At 41.2% G+C, this 18,425-nt stretch overlaps 1 protein-coding gene across 2 annotated transcripts in view; it reads left to right on the plus strand.

The window, feature by feature from the left end:
* Positions 1-18,425, plus strand: part of DOCK1 (dedicator of cytokinesis 1) — a 582,086-nt gene that overhangs the window by 368,982 nt on the left and 194,679 nt on the right. For both annotated transcript variants that reach the window (XM_072629055.1, XM_072629056.1), the window contains exon 29: positions 8,962-9,056. In XM_072629055.1, coding sequence (XP_072485156.1) covers positions 8,962-9,056 — 95 coding nt within the window. The remainder of the gene's footprint in view (positions 1-8,961; positions 9,057-18,425) is intronic.

Consider the following 18,425-nt stretch of genomic DNA (forward strand, 5'->3'; position numbering starts at 1 on the left):
GATTGTAATGTATTATTGTCATGATAAGTTGTTGTATTCCTTTTGCTAATATCTCATTTAAAATTTTTGCATCCATATTCATTAGAGAGATTGGTCTATAATTTTCTTTCTCTGTTTTGGCTCTTCCTGGTTTAGGTATCAGAACCATATGTGTATCATAAAAAGAATTTGGTATGACTCTTTCTTTACCAATTTTCCTAAATAGTTGATATAGTATTGGAATTAACAATGTTTGATAGAATTCACTTGTAATTCCATCTGGCCCTGGAGATTTTTTTCCTAGGGAGTTCATTGATGACTTGTTCAATTTCTTTTTCTGAGATGGGGTTATTTAAGTATTCAGTTTCATCTTCAGTTAATCTGAGCAATTTATATATTTTTAAAAATATCCATCCATGTAATTTAGATTGTTGAATTTATGGGCATACAGTTGGGCAAAGTAATTTCTAATTATTTTTCTCATTTCCTCTTAGTTGGAGATGAGTTCATTATTTTTGACACTGGTAATTTGGTTTTCTTCTTTCTTTTTTTTTAATCAAATTGGCCAAAGGTTTTTCAATTTTATTGGTTTTTTTCTTCAACCAATTCTTAGTTTTATTTATTACTTCAATAGTTTTCTTAATTTCAATTTTATTAATCTCTCCTTTGGTTTTCAGTAATTCTAAATTGGCATTTACTTGGGGATTTTCAATTTGTTCTTTTATCTAGCTTTTTCAGCTGCATACCCAATTCATTGATCTCCTCTTTCTCTATTTTATTCATGGAGGTATTCAAAGATCTAAAACTTCCCCTAAGAACTGCTTTTGCAGTATCCTATAAGATTTGTTAGATTGCCTCATTATTGTCATTCTCTTGAATGAAGTTGTTAATTGTTTCTATGATTTGTTGTGTAACCCACTTATTCTTCAGGATTAGATTATTTAGTTTTGAATTAATTTTTGGTGTATCTTTCCATGGCCTTTTATTACATATAATTTTTATGGCATTAGGATCTGAGAAGGATGCATTGACTATCTCTGCCTTTCTGAACTGGATTGTGAGGTTTTTATGCCCCAGTAGATGGTCAATTTTTGTATATGTGTTATGTACCGCTGAGAAATAGGTATATTCCTTTCTATTCCCATACAGTTTTCTCGAGAGATCTAGCATGTCTACCTTATCCAGAGTTTTATTCACCTCCTTAACTTCTTTCTTGTTCATTTTGAGGTTAGATTTATCAAGTTCAGAGAGGGAGAGGTTGAGGTCCCCCACTAGTATAGTTTTGCTGTCTATTTCTTCCTGTAACACCCTCAACTTTTCCTCTAAGAAACTGGATGCTGTACCACTTGGAGCATATAATGATATTGCTTTTAGCAGGATATAGTTTCCTTCCTTATCTCTTTTGATTAGTTCTATTTCTGCTTTTGCTTTGTCTGTGATTAAGATTGCTACCCCTGCTTTTTTTACGTCAGCTGAAGCACAATATATTCTGCTCCAACTTTTTACATTTACCCTGTGTGTATTCCCCCCATTTCAGTTGTTTCTTGTAAATACCATATTGTTGGATTATGGTTTTTAATCCTTTCTGCTATCCATCTCTGTTTTATGGGAGAGTTCATCCCATTCACATTCACAGTTATGATTACTAGCTGTGTCTTTCCCTATATCTTATCTTTTCCTCTGTTTATGCTTTTAGTTTTCTGTTTTCCTTTCCCTTCTACAATAGCGTTTTAATTTTGACCACCACCTCCCTCAGTCTTTCCTCCCTTCTTTCAGCCCACCTCCCTTTTACTCCCCTTTTCCCTTACTACTTCTTCCCTCCATTTTAGCCTCCCCTTTCTATTCTTTCCCCTTTCCCCTTCTACTGCCTATGGGGCAGCTAGGTGATACAGTGGATAGAGTACCAGAGCAGGAGTCAGGAGGACCTGAGTTCAAATCTCACCTCAGACACTTAACACTCACTAGCTGTGTGACCTTGGGCAAGTCACTTAACCCCAATTGCCTCATCCTGGGTCTTCTCCAGTCATCCTGATGAATATCTGGTCACTGGATTCAAATGGCTCTGGAGGAGAAGTGACCTGCACAGCCCTCCCTCACTCAAAACAGTCAAGTGCAAGTCATGTCATCATTTCTCTGTTGGCATGGTCTTCTTAGTCAACAAAGGATGAACATACACACATCTGCTACCTATAGAGCTAGTTAGATTTCTATACTTATCTGAGTTTGTTGTTCCCTCCTTAAACTAAATCAGATGAGAGTAAATCTCAAACAATGGTCATCTCCCTCCCCTCTTTCCCTCTACTATAATATGTTTTTGTGCCTCTTCCTGTGATGTAGTTTAACTTTTTCTGCCTCCTCTTTTTCAAATCTCCTGTTCCAATCCCTTAAATCACATTTTTATCATCACATCATTTGCTTTATTCCCGCTCCCTCTATCTATGTATATCTCTTTTAAATATCATAATAAATATATAGTTCTCAAAACTAACAAGTATCATCTTCCCTTATAGAGATGTGAACAGTTTGCCCATATTGAATAGCAAACTCTTCATTTCTCTGTTTACCTTTTTATGCCTCTTTTGTGTCTTGTGTTTGAAGATCAAATTTTCTATTGAACTCTGGTCTTTTCATCAGGAAGGTCTGGAAATCCCTTATTTCACTGAATGTCCATCACCTTGCCTGAAATATTATGCTCAATTTTGCTCGGTAATTGATTCTTGTTTGTAGTTCCACCTCCTTTGCCTTATGGAATATCATATTCCAATCCTTCCTATCTTTTCATGTAGAAGCTGCAAGGTCCTGTATGATCCTGACTGTAGCCCCTCAATATTTGAGTTGTTTTTTTCTGGCTGCCTGCAGTATTTTTTCCTTTGCTTGCTAGTTCTTGAATTTGGCAACGGTCTTCCTTGGTGTTTTTAGTTTGGAATCCCTTTCAGGAGGTGATTGGTGCATTCTTTCGATGACTATTTTGCCCTCTGGATCTAGGACTTCTAGGCAATTTCCCATGATGATTTCTTGGAAGGAATTGTCCAAGCTGTTTTTTTTTTCATCATGGCTTTCTGGTAGACAAATCTTAGATTTTCTGTCCTGCCTGGATCTATTTTCCAGGTCCATTGTTTTTCCAATTAGATATTTTACATTTTCTTCTGTCTTGTCATTCTTTAAATTCTGATTAACTGATTCTTGCTATCTCATGGGGTCATTAGTTTCTATTTACCTAATTCTAATTTTTATCAAATTGTTTTCTTCAGTTAACTTTTGTATATCCTTTTCCATCTGTCCAGTTGTTCCTTTTATGGAGTTATTTTCTCCATTTAGTATTTGTACTTTCCTTTCCATTTGTCCAGTTTTCCCAGTTAGGTTTTGTGCTTCCTTTTCCATTTGTCCAGTTTTTCGAATTAGGTTTGTGCTTCCTTTTCCATTAATCCAATTTTCCTTTTAAATTCTTCTGTGATTTCTTTTTTCTTATTTTTAAAATCGTTGGCAAGTTTTTCTTCTGCTTCCTTAATTTGGCTTTAAAATCTTTCTCGTGCTCTTCCAAGAATGTTGTTTGGTCTTGAGACCAGTTCATATTCCCTTCTGAAGTTTCACATGGGAGTACAGTCTCAATGCTTACCTCTTTGGTATTCTTGTTTTGGTCCTTGTCCCTATAGAAAGATTCTGTGGTCTTTTCTTTTCTGATTTGCTGCTTGCTCATGATGATTGCCCTTTTCCTGGATTTTAAAGTGGATCTCTGCTTCTGGGATGCAAGGGGCTCTGTTCTTCTACTTACAACTTGAGGCTTTGTGTATTTTGGCCTCTGGTTCTTTCAGCTAGAAGCTAGAATCCTGTAGCATACCTGTTGCTGAGCTGGCTTATATGCCAAAGCAGAGGCCAAGTGAAGTCTTTCTGAGTTTCCCTGGAGTTACCCTGGAGCTAGCCATGTTAAGTGTGTGAGAGGGGTGGTTGTGCCACAGGAGGTCTCCTCTCCTGAGCACAGGCTGGTTCAGTGGTTGGTGACCTAGTGTCTGCACTAGTATCTTCCCTATTCCCCTGGCTTTGCTGAGCCACACCTGGGGTCTTGGTGTTCACAATTGCAGGGCTCCATCCCCTGGGGCTCAGGATCTCCTCCTGGTTCACTGAGGTGGGGCTGTCTGGGACAGCTCCAGTCCTGTACTGGTCCCCTTCAGCCACAGCAAGAGGGGCTGCACTTTGTGATTTTCCTAGCCTCACAGGCTAAGAGACTGTTTATCCCTTTGGCTGATCCCACTGTTCCAGGATTTTTCCTTTGGAAATATTCTCTGAGTTTTTCAAGGTCCACAAGTAGAGGGGTAGAACATTTACTGATCACCTCATCATCTTGGCTCCCAGAAGTTCAAGTATGTGACTTACAGACATTTAGTCTGAGGGCTTATAGTCTCAGGGAAGCCTGCTGCAGTTACCAGCAGTTCTGTGCTTCTCTCTTGCTCAGTTCCCCTAGATTCCTGTCCTGGGCTGATACGTTTTAGATTCTGCACTGCTGCTGCTTCAGACTGCCCGAGGCTTCCTACTCAGCTTTGCTGTGGTGGAGTCTATGCTCTTACAGCCTACATGCTTCTCTTCCATCCCTGTGCAACAGATCCTTCCCATTGACCTTCCAGTCTGACCTGGGTTGAAAATCTGATGTGCTCTGTCTCCTATTGAATTCTCCCACTCAAAAATTTGTTCAGATTCTCTTTTTAGAGGTATCTGAAGGAGTTTGTCTTAGAGGTTAGGTGAGTATTTGCTCTCACTCTGCCATCTTCGCTCCACCCCTAAAGTGACCTGCTTTGAGATTATCAAAGCATATTCAATTCATTTAAAATTTATTAAGCACCTACTATGTGCTGGGCTTTTTGCTAAGTGTTGAGGATATAAAATGAGGCAAAAAACCATCCCTGCCCTCAGGGAGCTTGCAATCTGATGGAGGAGACAATATGCCAACCAAAATAACAGTGACATTTCTAGAATTAAGGGGGCAGGCTTCCTTTAGAAAGTGGGGTTTTAGTTGCAACTTAAAGGAAGCCACAGAGGTCAGTAGTCACAGCAGAGGAGGGAGAGTGTTTCTGGCATGGGGGATGGCTAGAAAAATTCCCCAGGCATGATACACTTCTGCTTTCAGAACAACCCTAAGAGTTCTTTTTGTGTCCATTTACAGGTGAAGAAATTACGATAGGAAAAGGTTTCAAAGACTTACCCAGGCCAGCTAATAAGGATCAGAAGCAAAACATGAACACATGTCTTCTTCACTCCTGTCCAGGGATTTATTCACTGCCTCCCTTCCCCCTCCCTCCCTCCCCACCCGCCTGTTATGGTTGTAATTGGGTAACCATGGTATAATTGTGTATGAATGTCTGGCATTTGTAATCCTCCTGAACAGTGCCCCGTAGCACAGAAACCCTGTGGGAGATTATAGTATCTTTTCTTCATTTAGCATATGTATTTTTTTTTTAAAGAATGTAATAAACAAAGAAACAAAAAGGCCATTTTCAGCCAATATTTCCTATTATCTCCATTCTGAATAGACTAGCTAGAGACTGCACAAGCTTGTTGATGCAGAAGGCAGATCTAAGCCCTTCAGCATCTTGGAATGACAAAGAATGCACCGAACAGAGTAAAAGAACAATAATAGAAAACCCGAGAAAGGAAATAAATCCTCACAAAGAACACGGCCCTGACAAGCCAGCAGAGGGACTAAAGAAATGAGTCGACACAAAAGAGCTCTCAATATGGTGAAGAAATAGGAGAGGGTAATAGAACACCTAGAGATGTCTCCAGAAGTTAACTGTGACTCTCCAGGCCCTGCAGTAGGAGCTTGAGAAGAGAGAACTGAATGCACTCAAGGAACCCAGACATAATTTTGGAGCTTAACTGGTGATGCGTGGCACAGACTATTCCCTAAGGGGACTGAGGACCATCAACCTTGCTCTCCCAGATTGTGAGTTGATACAAATACATGGCTCTCCCCACGCCTGTCCCTTGATGGTTTCAATGTGTGGCCACTGCTGGTCTTGGCCACTTTATCCTATGGTGGGAGAGAGTTGCCCAGATTTAAGGGTCAGCTGGTACATTGTTGTTATTCTAAGGTTTCCCATTTATTGAATAAATGTTAGGATCATTCTTGAGGAAAAAGGGAAAGAAATGAGGTACAGTATTGGAATTATTTCATGAGATTTTGAAAAGAGAATTGATGGTTTTAAAGAGAAGCTGATGATTTTTAGTAAAGGGCTTTACAGCCCAGCCGAGCAAATGGAAGTAATGGAAATCACACACACAGAACTCTCGCCAGAAATACCAAACAAAAGACCAGGGACAGGAAAATTGGAAGAAAGTATGAGATTTCTTAAGATGAAATTGAAAGACCCAGGTGTCTGACATCCAGCACAGGAATAAACAAGCAAACAAGCCATAACAACAACAACAAAGCCCCATGATTCAACATAATACCTCTGTATCATATTTCTGTAAGTCATTCTTTTTTTATTTTTTCCTGATGGTATTGGAACTGGACTAGACTTTCAGAATCAACAGGAGGCAAACAAAATGGAATCTCTGAGACAAAAGGAATCCAGGGACCCTCTCATCCCATCCATGTACTTCAGAAATCCCCAGGAGAACAGCCTAACAAATGGTCATCTCCCCTCCAGAGAGGACCACCCATTTGGGGACAGTTCTCATTGACAGGAAGTTCTGCCTGACGTTGAACCAATGTTGGCTTCTCTTCCACTTCCTGATCACATTTCCTCTTGCTAGACACATTTCACCACTCCAGCCTGTCAAGACCATTTTGGATTCTGACTCTGGCCTCCAATATGGTCACTAGCCCTCTAGGCTTTCTGTTTTCTACAGATTTTATGAGTTCATCATCTATGCCTTTGCCCAAGTCATCTATACCAAAATGACACAGCACTGGGCCAAGCACAGATCTCTGGGAATGCTTCCTTCAACCCCTCCTGCTTCACTGATGGTGCATCATTAAAAACCACTCTTTCAGCTGGGTCATCCATCCCATCAATTTATCTGGATATAGCTGGCATCTATCCATCCTCTCCACAAGAGAAAAATTGGGAAAAAAATCAAAACAGTACAACTAGATTCAGAAAAAAAGATATAGACTAGTGGGAGAAATTGCTTTATATATCATTGATAAAACTCTAGCATGAAAATCTATAAAATTCAGAGCTATTCCCCAGTAAACTAATGCCAAAAGCATATCAACAGTTTTCAAAAGACAAATGAACCATCAGTAACCACTTGGCAAAATATTCCGAATCACCAGTAATAGAGAAATACAATTGAAAACAACCACCAAACTAACCAATATGTTAAAAGATTTGAAGGAATTCTTTAAGTAGCTGCTGCAAATTGAGCACAATAGTGCTCAGCTCTTGCCACTGTAAACAGGCTCGGGAAATGTCAAAACAGTCTTGAATTATCCAGGAAAATTACCTAATTGGCTTGTGCCCTTTGATCTAGCGATCTCCCTACCAGAACTTTGTTCCTAGAAGTCACTGACAAGAGTAGATGCATGTAAACAAATGTTAAAAATTATTTTTACATGTCACTGGGGAAAAATAAAATACTCAATAAGAGTAGATGCACAAAAGTAGAATGCTTTTAATGATGTTATTTTGAAAGAAAGTAGAAACCAAAACATGTACTCAGTCATTGGGGATTGGCTAACTAACTGGTCCATGTGTGCATCGCATGGCCATGTAGTATAACATTGCTATATTCTAAAGGGATGGATGATAGATATGAAGAATTCAGAGAAACATAGGAAGGATACTTATAGAGTGATGGCAGGGGATGAATGGAGACCCAAGACAAGAGAGCACCTAAGGATCACAGCAACAGGCCACCTAACTTGGGGTGAAAGACAGAAGGGAACATGGCAGTACGCTATTAGTGTTAATGCAGCCAAGTTTCATTTATGTTGACAGTCAGTAAAAGAGAAAATGAAATATGACATATTTTATCCATCTCCGTGGTTCTTTGAGGCCATTTTGCTTGGAGGATGATCTCTCTAGGGAAGGGCTTATCATGATCCTTCGTGTCATGTCCCCATTAGGCAATCTGGTGAAGTAGATGAATCCCTTTGCAGAATAATTTTAAATGTACAATGTACAAAGCAAATTAATTATTAGAATGCAAGCAACAAAAATATTTTTAAAAGCCGAGTCCACGTGCCCAGGTTAAAGAGGAAGGTGGTTATTATAAATTGCTTATTGTGTCAAAAGCTCTTTTCTTTTTAAGGATGACTATAACATTCCTACCATTTTCTGTTATCAATATCTGATTTATTTTTTTATCCCTCAATTATACACTAACCTCTGTGGGGTTGGGGTCTTTGACTTATCTCCACTCTATATCTTCTCCCCCATTTATCACAGTTGTAAATTGTAAATTTGCATTGTAAATTCATTTATATTCACTAAACATGAGTCATGTTATTAGTATTTGATGCTATCTTTGCACAACTATGGTCTAAGTGTAAAGGCTATAAAGTTGTGTTGGCTTTTTGTGAACATAAATCTTTTACAAATCTATGAAATCCAATGGAATGGCCTATATCTTGGGATGCTGAGTTCACCTTCTTCTTCCAGTAGTCTCTTGGCAGTGCTGGGTGGCTCTCTATCAATACTGTTGTAAAGAAGGCACAGGCTATGGGTGTTGTCTGATGCTTGTGATCCTTTCCATCTCCTAGATTCAGTGATTCAAAGAACTTCCCCAATCATTTATTTCAGACACGTCTGAAAAGGTCTTTCCATGTGAGAGAAATTGTTTGAAAAGGAAGGTATAATTAATATGGAATTCCTATAAAATGTATCTACATTAGTGTTCTATGTGCTTTTCATTTAGCTAAAAGAGAGGTTCTTTGAAAATCCAGTCCATTAATCAAGGAAGTTTTTGTCAGCAATTTGGTATCACTTGGGATCTCTCATGATGGTGGCTTTTTTCAAACATTTTTCTCTTTTGTTTTAGGACTTTCTAATGGAAACATTCATCATGTTTAAAAATCTCATCGGCAAGAACGTCTATCCTTCTGATTGGATTATAATGAATATGATGCAGAATAAGTAAGTACAAAGAAAGAGCCTGCTATGGGTCTTGGGATAGCAATTTCCTGGAGAATCTGGAACGATGGCATTGCTCTGAAATGTTGTGCTTCCTTGCACCCAGTGCATGAGCTGGGTTTTGGACCGAAGGAGTTTGGCAAAGATTCTGATGTCGGGATTTGCTGGGATCTGCCAAGATGGGAGGGAGGATGGAAAGAGGGGAAGAAAGAAGCAAAGAAGGGAGGTGCTTATAGAAAAGCAAGACTGATTTATCTCAGTTGGTCGTGTAACTTACAGTTTATGGCTTTCCTTTGCTTCATTCCCATTTCCAGAATTCCCCTAACCTCATGAAATGTGTTTACATCTCACATAACTCATATCAAGGGGGAAAAGAATCAGCGTTTCATGTTGAGTGGACCTTGATGCTTGTTTACCTCAACAGTTGGAACATTTTCTCTTTTCTTATTTAATGGGCTTGGGTTTGAAATTCGGCTTCTGTTTTGTTTTTTTGTGAAAAGACAATGGACCAGCCTGTTGGCTTGTCTAGATAGCAGACCTTTTTGGCCTCTTCTCTGCTCACATTTGGACACTGTTTAAATTTACTGGTGAATAAGACTGATTTGGGAAGTGTATGCTACGGGGGGAGGAAGGCATCGTTGCCAACCTAATTTCCAATTCTGCCAATAACAAACAGGGTTGCTCCTTGCATGGTCTCCCCTTCTGGAACTGGATCAGGTGGAGGTCATGTCATATGCCACCATCTTTGTCTTTTCTTTGGGATGCTCTGGTTTTGATAGTAGGACTTGCCTTATTGTTTGTGGCCCTTTCTTGAGGGAGCATATCAGAGTGGGGATGATTCTGTCTTTAATGAAACCAATAGTCACCATATATCTTCTAGCCTGTGTTTTTAAATTTCCATGATTTCCTTTCTTATGCCCAAGTTTTTCAGATGGCTTCAGACCCAGATACAGGTCAAATGCTAAGGCTGTGAATGTAGTTACTTTGGGTAGAAAAAACAGACTGTATAATGGGTTCCTTCTCAAAAATAGTCTCATCCAAAAAGGCTCTTTTAAGTGTTTGGTATGTGTAAGTGCTGAAGTGCTGAGTGCTGTGGTTATAAACAAAACCCAAACCATCCCTGCCCTCAGAAGTTTGTATCCTAATTGCTCATCTATATATGTTTCATTTTCTTCTCATCAAAAAAAAAATCACATCAAAGCATGATCAAGTAAAATCTAGGAAACATCCGGGCCGTAAGTTAATTTCTACTGTTGTTATTCTTTTTACAAAAATGAATGAAATGTTTGCCAAGTATATTCCTAAGTGATTGGAAGCACCAATAAGAAGCTGACCAAAGCCTAATGGTAAGGATGGTAAAGTTCTGTAGTTGAAGCAGTTTTTTTGTGGGTTTTGCCATCTTGCTATGAGAGCTGCTTCTTTGAAGGCTGTGTGGTGGATTGGAAAGTGCTCTTGAGCTGGGATCTGGAGGGAACCCGGTTCAAGTCTATACTTGCTGGGGTGGGAGGGAGGAGTAACTCCCATATATTATCCCTTGTAAAATGGGGATAATAATGCCTGGAGGATTGACCCCTAAAGCCTTCTGCATGGAGGCACAAGGCCTGTAAAACACTCTGTAAAGCTTAGGTAGGATACCCTTTCTCTAAAGGTTGGGTGCATATTGATTATTGTTGGGATCTCTTGTATTGGATGACCCAGTGACTTTACTGATTTGAGATACTCTTGGAAGAGAAACGCAATCTGCTAGTAAAGAGAAGCAATTATTCTGTAGTTCATAGTCTTTGAGACTCTCCAAGGGCTTAGGGAGGTCAAGTGATCTCTGTGGGGTCCTCCCATCAGTCAAACACCGATCTGGAGCCTGGACCCTTAATCCCCCAACCACACTGTTGTCATCATTGCTGGGGAGGTCTTTGGTTTTGTGGTTGTTGTAAAGACTTAGAAAATGACTTTCCTCACAGTCACCCTCAGAAGGACAGAGAGGAAGGTAGTTTTTATCCATATTTTGCCTCTTAGGGAATTCAGTCTCAGAGAGGTGAGAGAACCTAGGGACAAATCAAGAAAAGCCATCAGAATTCTTTTGAGGATCCTCACATCAGATCTTGAATTGTTCTGATCTGAGATCTTGTTATCGAGGGTATATCTGACACCCTAGGGCCATAAGGAGGAAGCACTTTAAACAGAAAATGAATCTGTCAGAGTGCTTGGAGTCCTGGGCCCAGAAAGTGTGGGCTAGGGGATGTGGGCTTATACCTTGACCATCCTTGTAGTTGGCCAGAAAGGCCTGGCTGTACTTGTTGCAAGTAGCATTAGCAGCACTACATATCATGATAAAAGAAACTTGCAACTTGCTTAGGAAAGATTATTTATTTCATTAGTTTTATTTCTACCTCCTGTGTTTAATAGAGTGTCTAGAAGATACTAGGTGCTTAATAAATACTTATGATTAATCAGTTAAAAGCTGAAACTAGTTAATCATTATTAGATTAATAATTATGTCACTGAATCTTTGTGTTTCCTCCTTCCTCCCATAAAAGGAATAGTATGAAAAAGGTGATTTCATAGGCAAACTCTTAGGGTATGTTAAACGCCACTGGTATTTGGTTGTGGCCCAGGTGGTACTTCCCACCTCCCATTCCCCATGTATAACACTGTCCTATTGGTCCTTGTGACCAACTTGAGTTGGCATCCCACCTCAGACCCTCAACAAGTCCCAACCTTTCTCAGTCCATTTTGTCATCTATAAAATCAGAATAATGACACCATCTACCTCCCAGGGTTGCTGTTGTTGTAAAGATCAATTGAGATAACATGAAGAGTGCTTCGCAAAGCCATATAAATTCTGGCTGTTTTTATTGTGATCACTATCATGGCAAATATATGTTGTTGCAATAAAACGGGTCTGTAAGGATTATTTCTGTTGTTTCATATCCTTGGCATACTCAGGAACTCATGATGGGTAACTTTTTTTTTGGATTATTACCACTCATGGGCACTCTATGAACTGGCTGCCTTTATCAGGGGTCAAATACTTGAGTTAATAATCAATTGTTGCCACTGTATTTGAGGCCATTGAAGTTCATAGACCCAGAGCAGGCAGGAAATAGAGGTCTTCTATTTCCCTTTCAGGTTTTAATATCAGTCACTTAACCAATAATCATTATTACATGCCTATTGGATGCCAGGCATTTGGCCTATACACCATCCTTCCCTCAAGGACCTTCCATTACTCATTTATTTCAAATGAGGAAACTGAGGACCAGAGAAGCTAACCATCTCACAGTAAGTGTCAGAGCTAGGATCTGGACCCATGGTCTCTGCTTCCAAATCCTTTTCACTCTTCCCCACGGAGTTGCCTCTTAGAACCTCCCCTCTTTAGCCACACCCAGGCTTTCAAATGAAAGTGTTTTTTCTTATGTTTGTGGAAAAGCCTAGTGTTGATGTTGGAAGTCAATGATAGATGTTTCAGTGCTAGGGAGGGACTTGGCAAATCTCTCCAGTATCTCCACCAAGAAGACCCCAAATGGTTCACCAAGAGTTGGACCCAACTGAACAACAACTTCACCTCTTCCAAGGTGCCCACTCAGAGTCCCTCATAAATGTAACTCTTCTTCTTATTCTACGATTCAGCTTGCATAGAATTTCATTATTAGTGTAGAAGGAAAATTATTTTTTTAATATTTTTCCCTTCAACACTTGTGAATTAATTTGCTCTTGCATAGGCCCTGCTGTGAATTCTATTAGGGGAAACAAAAACAAAGAAAAAAACCTGCTTAGATTTCTGATATAATTATTTTCGTGTAAAATGGATTAAATCAGAAGAATTGGTGTTCGTGATTAACATTTCTTTATGTCATTCTCTGTTCACCATTATTTTTTGTCCAGGATGTGCTTAGCTCATGGTCTGATAGGTTGTGTGGGTTCTCCCCCCACTTCTGTCGTGCTCCAAGGACTTTCCTCCATCTCAGGCAGCCCATGTGAGTCTTTCCCAGAAGCCCGCAGTGTCTCTATTTAAGTTTTAATGGCACAGCTGGGCACCCCATGTTGCCACCCAGTGTCTGCAAATAGACAAAATACAACTTTACATTAGGTAAAATATTTGTGGATTTTTGCAGTTGCTTGAATTTGTGTTGTTGAATCTGTGATTCTTCAGTCTAGGAAGCTTGTGAAACTTAATTAAAAAGTAGCATCAGTTGATTTACAGCACTACTTATTTAATCTCAAATCCCAGAATTCTCCATTCTCAGAGGGAGCAGGACCCAGAGAGACTTCCTAGGGCCTCCCCTCTCCAACATACCTGCTAACAGTCCCACCTCTTCTGCTCGTCCTAGGATCCTGGCATTTCTGAGCTCACAGGAACCTTCGAGCCTGGCCAGCCTGATCTCTCACCCAATGTGAATCCCATGCCCATGCTTCCTAGTGATCATATTTTCCAGTTTACCAAAAGATAAATCAATCTTGGCTTCCCCCTCCATTGTTCACCAGGCCCTACACTAACAGGAAAGAGAAATCTGAATAGTTATTGTTATTGGTGGTGGAGCTCCTGTGTCCATTGGGACACTTGCCATCACTGTTTAATAAATACTGATTTTCTCTCTTGATAGATTTGGGGAGTCCAGCCTTTTTACATTCTGTCTTTGTATCCATCTATGCTTTAGCATCAGTTGACGATGTGGTTGGCACACAGCAGATGCTTCATAAATGTTTATGCCCTGACTGTCTGACCAATGTATATGCTGATGGAAATCCTAGGTAATGAAAGGACTAAATGTTCTTTCTTTCTGCCTCTTTTCCTCCCTCCTAGTCCTTGGTATAGGCAACTTTGTGTGCTAATTTTTGCCGTCATTGTTCAGTTGTTTTTCAGTCGTTTCTAACTTTTCATGACCATTTGGGGTTTTGTTTCTCCAGCTCATTTTACAGATGAGGAAACTGGGGCATAGAGGGTCAAGCAACTTGCCTTAAATCACACATCCAATAAGTGTCTGAGGCTGAATTTGAACTTAGGTCTTCCTAACTCCAAGCCCAGGGCTTTACCAATGCATCACCAACTGCCCATGTGCTAATGCTAAATGTCAAATAGCAGTAATGAGGATGAGGATGGTGAGGATCACAAGAGCCATGACAACTATCATTAATGTCTGGCTTTATCGTCACCAAAGCTTTAAGGTATGATCCCATTTGGACGTCTCAGCAACCCTGTGAGCTGGTACTGATTATCCCCATTTTACAGGTGAGGACAGTAAGACTCAGGGAGGTTAAACTACATTCTGGTCACACAAGCCTGGAAGGGCTGAGAGAAGACTCAAGCCTCTGTCTTCCTGGTTCCAAGGCCATGTCTCTTTAATTGTTTACGATTTATGTTTGGGAAATTAAACGTGTTCCCTCTCCCTGGAATCCTCATTCCTGGGCAGAGATCATGTAGCTGCCTTTCTTTGTACCTCCAGACCTGAGCCCAGTGCCCAGAACATGGTGGATGTTTCCTAATGGATGTTGACTGATCCCTAGTCCCCCAGAGCTCCCCCAGTGCCTGATTTCTCCTCATCACCAGCTGCCACTGGGGCGATTTTATGTCCATGAGCAATGAAAGCCCATAAGTTCACTGTACACTTAATCCAGGGAAGCACCTGCAGAGGGCAAGCAAAATTGGGGGGATACATTGGTCTTTTGAAGTTTCCTGTGCTGTTCGTCTTCAATCCTACATGTGCATCTTCAAGGTGCTTGGGGGAGGGGATCATTTCAGATCAAAGGCAGAAGCAACTGTGGGTCCCAGAAAGAAGCTAATGAAGCTGCCTTTGGGAGGTGGGGAGCTACTGGGGAGAATGTTGCATACACAATCTGATATGGTTGTTCCTTTGATTGACTTGGTTCAGTTGTTTTTCTTGGCTGCATTTTGGGAATTGGGGGTGATGTGCTGGAAAATGATTGTAGTGCAAAAAAAGTAGCAAAAGGCAACAAAAGCAAATGTTTGTCATTCTTTGTTTTTATTATGCTGCTTTCCCATAAGATAAGGGATGTGGAGCCAGAAGGGACTGGAGAGGGCTTTGAATCCAATCCCCTTACTTTTTTTTCCAGAATGTTTTTATTTTATTTCTCTCCATTATATGTAGAAAACATTTTTCACATTTTAGCATTTTTTTTAACATTTTTGAACTCCAGATTCCCTGCCCTCCCCGCTCCTTGACAAGGTCAGCACTGTGACATAGATTCTATATGTGCCATCGTGCATATCAGTCATCTGACCTCCATAGCCAAGCTGAGGTCCCAGAAAAAGGGAATGATTTCGCCAAGGCCACAAAACAATTAAGTTATTGAGGTAGGATTCAACCCCAGAGCTTCAGAATTCAGTTCTCTCCACACTACACCACCCTCCTGTCTCTTGGTTAGCAGGGATAACAGAGAAATCCAGGAATAATTAATAATAAGAATTACAATAGTTATAAAAAGATCATCGACAAAAACATTTATGTAGTGCCTACTGTATGCAGTACTTTACAAATACCATCTCATTTGATCCTCACAATACTCCTGGGAGCTTGGTGTTATTATCCTCATTTTACAGTTGAGGAAACTGAGGCAGACAGTGGTTAACTGACTTACCCAGGGTGACACAACTGTCAGTGTGTGAGGCTGGATTCGAGTTCTCTTCCTTGACTCTCAGCCCAGCTCTCTAGCCATTGAGCGGCCTGACTACCCATGATAATCTAAATGAATCTTCATGCTGAGGAAATGAAGACCTTTCTTTGGGATGGCCCTTCAGTCTTAGGCTGGATTCCCTACTTCGCCCCAAAGCCCAAATCAGATTGAGTGGTGTGTCTATGTCTGGGGGATTCCTTGAACTCATTTTTCCTCTGTAACTATGGCTTTGTTTAGATACTTGAACTCATCATCAAAGTATCAACACTGCTTCCTCCATATCCTCTAGTCCCCTAGTGACTGACCAACTTAAGCATGAACCTAGGCACATATTCTATCTGTGGGGATGAGCCCCAGGGAGGGGACACTGAGGCTGCCTCGACTTACCCTGGGGTCCAGAGGGGGACTGCATATATCCTGTCCCCATCTCTTGGTGAAGAATTACAGTCTCCTGCTGCTGTTGTTTTCCTAAGTCTTGATGCCCATACCCCTCCACACCCTGACATGAGGGGTCCAGGTGTCTGTCATCTGTCTGCGGTGATGGATGCCCTGGGTCAGGGCCTGTGCTGGCTGACATTTCAAAACTACTTTGTGTTCCCATCTCGAAGAAGAGTTTGATCAGAAAGCTAGAAGAGTAATGGTGTAGGGAGTGGGGTACTGAGGGCCATCCATGAACTAGACACTGTGCCCATGCTGAGCAGACAAATAGCAGGCCCTGCCCACAGGGAGATCACCCCCTAATAGGAGAAGCCAGCCTGCTGGATCTCTTTTGACTGAACTGAATTGAATTGTGTTGAGTTAGATTTCTACCTTCTGTGTTTTGTTCTTTCCTGCTTCTTAAAAATGTGCACAAGTCACTTCTTCCTGCCCTGTCAGATCCCCCAGGGCCTGGAAGAAATGGTGAACATGGATTAGCCTGGACAGTGGTTTCACAGTGTGTTTGATTTCCGAAGGAAAGTACCTGTGACAGCTGCAGACTCTTCCATGCTCAATCAATGAGAACAGTTCAATATCGCCCTGAACAAGGTTTCCTCAGGTGCCTTCTCTGACTTTTTGTATGGAAATCTTTTTCTTCCCCCCTCATCTTGGCCCTCTTGGCATTCACGTGGCCCTGGGTGACTCCCACTCTGGGACCCTCATGTGCTCTCCTGGGTCCGCCCTTTTACAGAGACACTGGTCCCCTTGACACGTTAGATGTGCAGCCTTTTCCTGCCTTGCTGTGTTATTCTCTCTCATTAGAATGGAAGTGATCTGAAGGTAAGGGGGGTCCTGCTTGTTTGGATTTGTATCCCCTGCCCTCAGCCCGGGCTGCCTGGCTCAGAGTAAGCACTTCTATCTCTCCATCTTTCTGAAGGCTGATGCCTTTTCCTGTCTCTGTGTTGTTCCTTCTGTTGTAATGTCTGAGAAACTTCTCATGAGTGTGACACTTTCACTGTTAGTGTCAAGGGTGTCAGTGTTAGAAGTAAAACCTTGGAAGCTGTTTAGAAGGAAGAGAGCTTAGACTTTAAATGATCTGGGATTTTACCCATGGCCAGCACATCTCTCCCTGGAGTCAAGCGCTCCAGGATACATCTCTCTGTGCTTAGCTGGTCTCATTCCCAGACAGGGGACCACCTCTGAACCCCATCCTTGAAGATGGACCACAAGGGTAGGACAGAACCTATGTTCTGCTGCCATTGTGACCTTTGAGAACAGTCTCATTTCCATGCCAAGATGTGCCAGCCGAGGACTGGTCTGTACTGAGTCTCCTGCCCCAGTGTTGCCCGTAGGGAGGTAAGTCACAAGCCATCATGACTGCCAGCCTGTTCTTGTCTTCCCCTAAATTTGCCACGGTTGGTTCATGCAACATCCTGGAAGCCTAGCTCATCTTTGCCTGTTATCACTCAGATGCCAGTTGTAGTACTTAGGCTTTCCTACCATCATCCCTTAACCTCTCCATTGACTCAGCCCATTTTCTCTTAAAATCTATTTAACTGCTGCAATCCATATAAAATCCTGTGTTTGACATTCAATCCCTTCCCAACCAGGCTCCTGCCCACCTTTCCAGCCTTCTTACACCTTGCTCCATAATCTAGTACCACTGGCCTCCTTGCTGTTATGCACACATGATGGACCCTTCATCTTTCCACTCCTGGCACTTCCTAACTATCTCCCCCATCCATGGAACTCTTTCTCCTCATCTCAGCTTCCTTATTGAGGTAGAATTCAACCCCAGGTCATCACACTACATCATTGTCCCTCAAGTCTCAGCTCAAATCTCAGCTTCTACAGAAAGCCTCTCCCCCATTCTCTTTAATCTTAGTGCATTCTTTCTGAGACTACTCCCAATTTTTCTCGTATCTATTCTGTGTATACATGGTTGTCTACACATTATCTCTCTTATTAGATCATGAGTACCTTGTGAGCAGGGCCTTTTTTTTGTTTGTTTTTTGGGGGGTGTGCCAGTGTTTAGCACAAAGCAGGTACTTAATAAATACTTGTTCACTTGACTCATGCCTTTCTTGGTTCTAAGCAATTTCCTGCTATGCCTGCTGTGTTCTTCTCCATTGCTGTCTCTCTGCTTCTGTCTATGGACAATAGCATTCTGGTAGCATCAAATATCAGGATATTGCATAGAGATTGGCCTGATCATCCATCACTGAATGACCAAGTGGATAAGGAATATCTCTCACTCAGAGGGTGGCATGAATTTGGATGCCTCTAGGGGTTGCCTACCAGTGTGTCCATCTGGCAGGGAGGATG

This window comes from Notamacropus eugenii, chromosome 1, assembly GCF_028372415.1.
Source record: "Notamacropus eugenii isolate mMacEug1 chromosome 1, mMacEug1.pri_v2, whole genome shotgun sequence".
NCBI classification, from domain to species: domain Eukaryota; kingdom Metazoa; phylum Chordata; class Mammalia; order Diprotodontia; family Macropodidae; genus Notamacropus; species Notamacropus eugenii.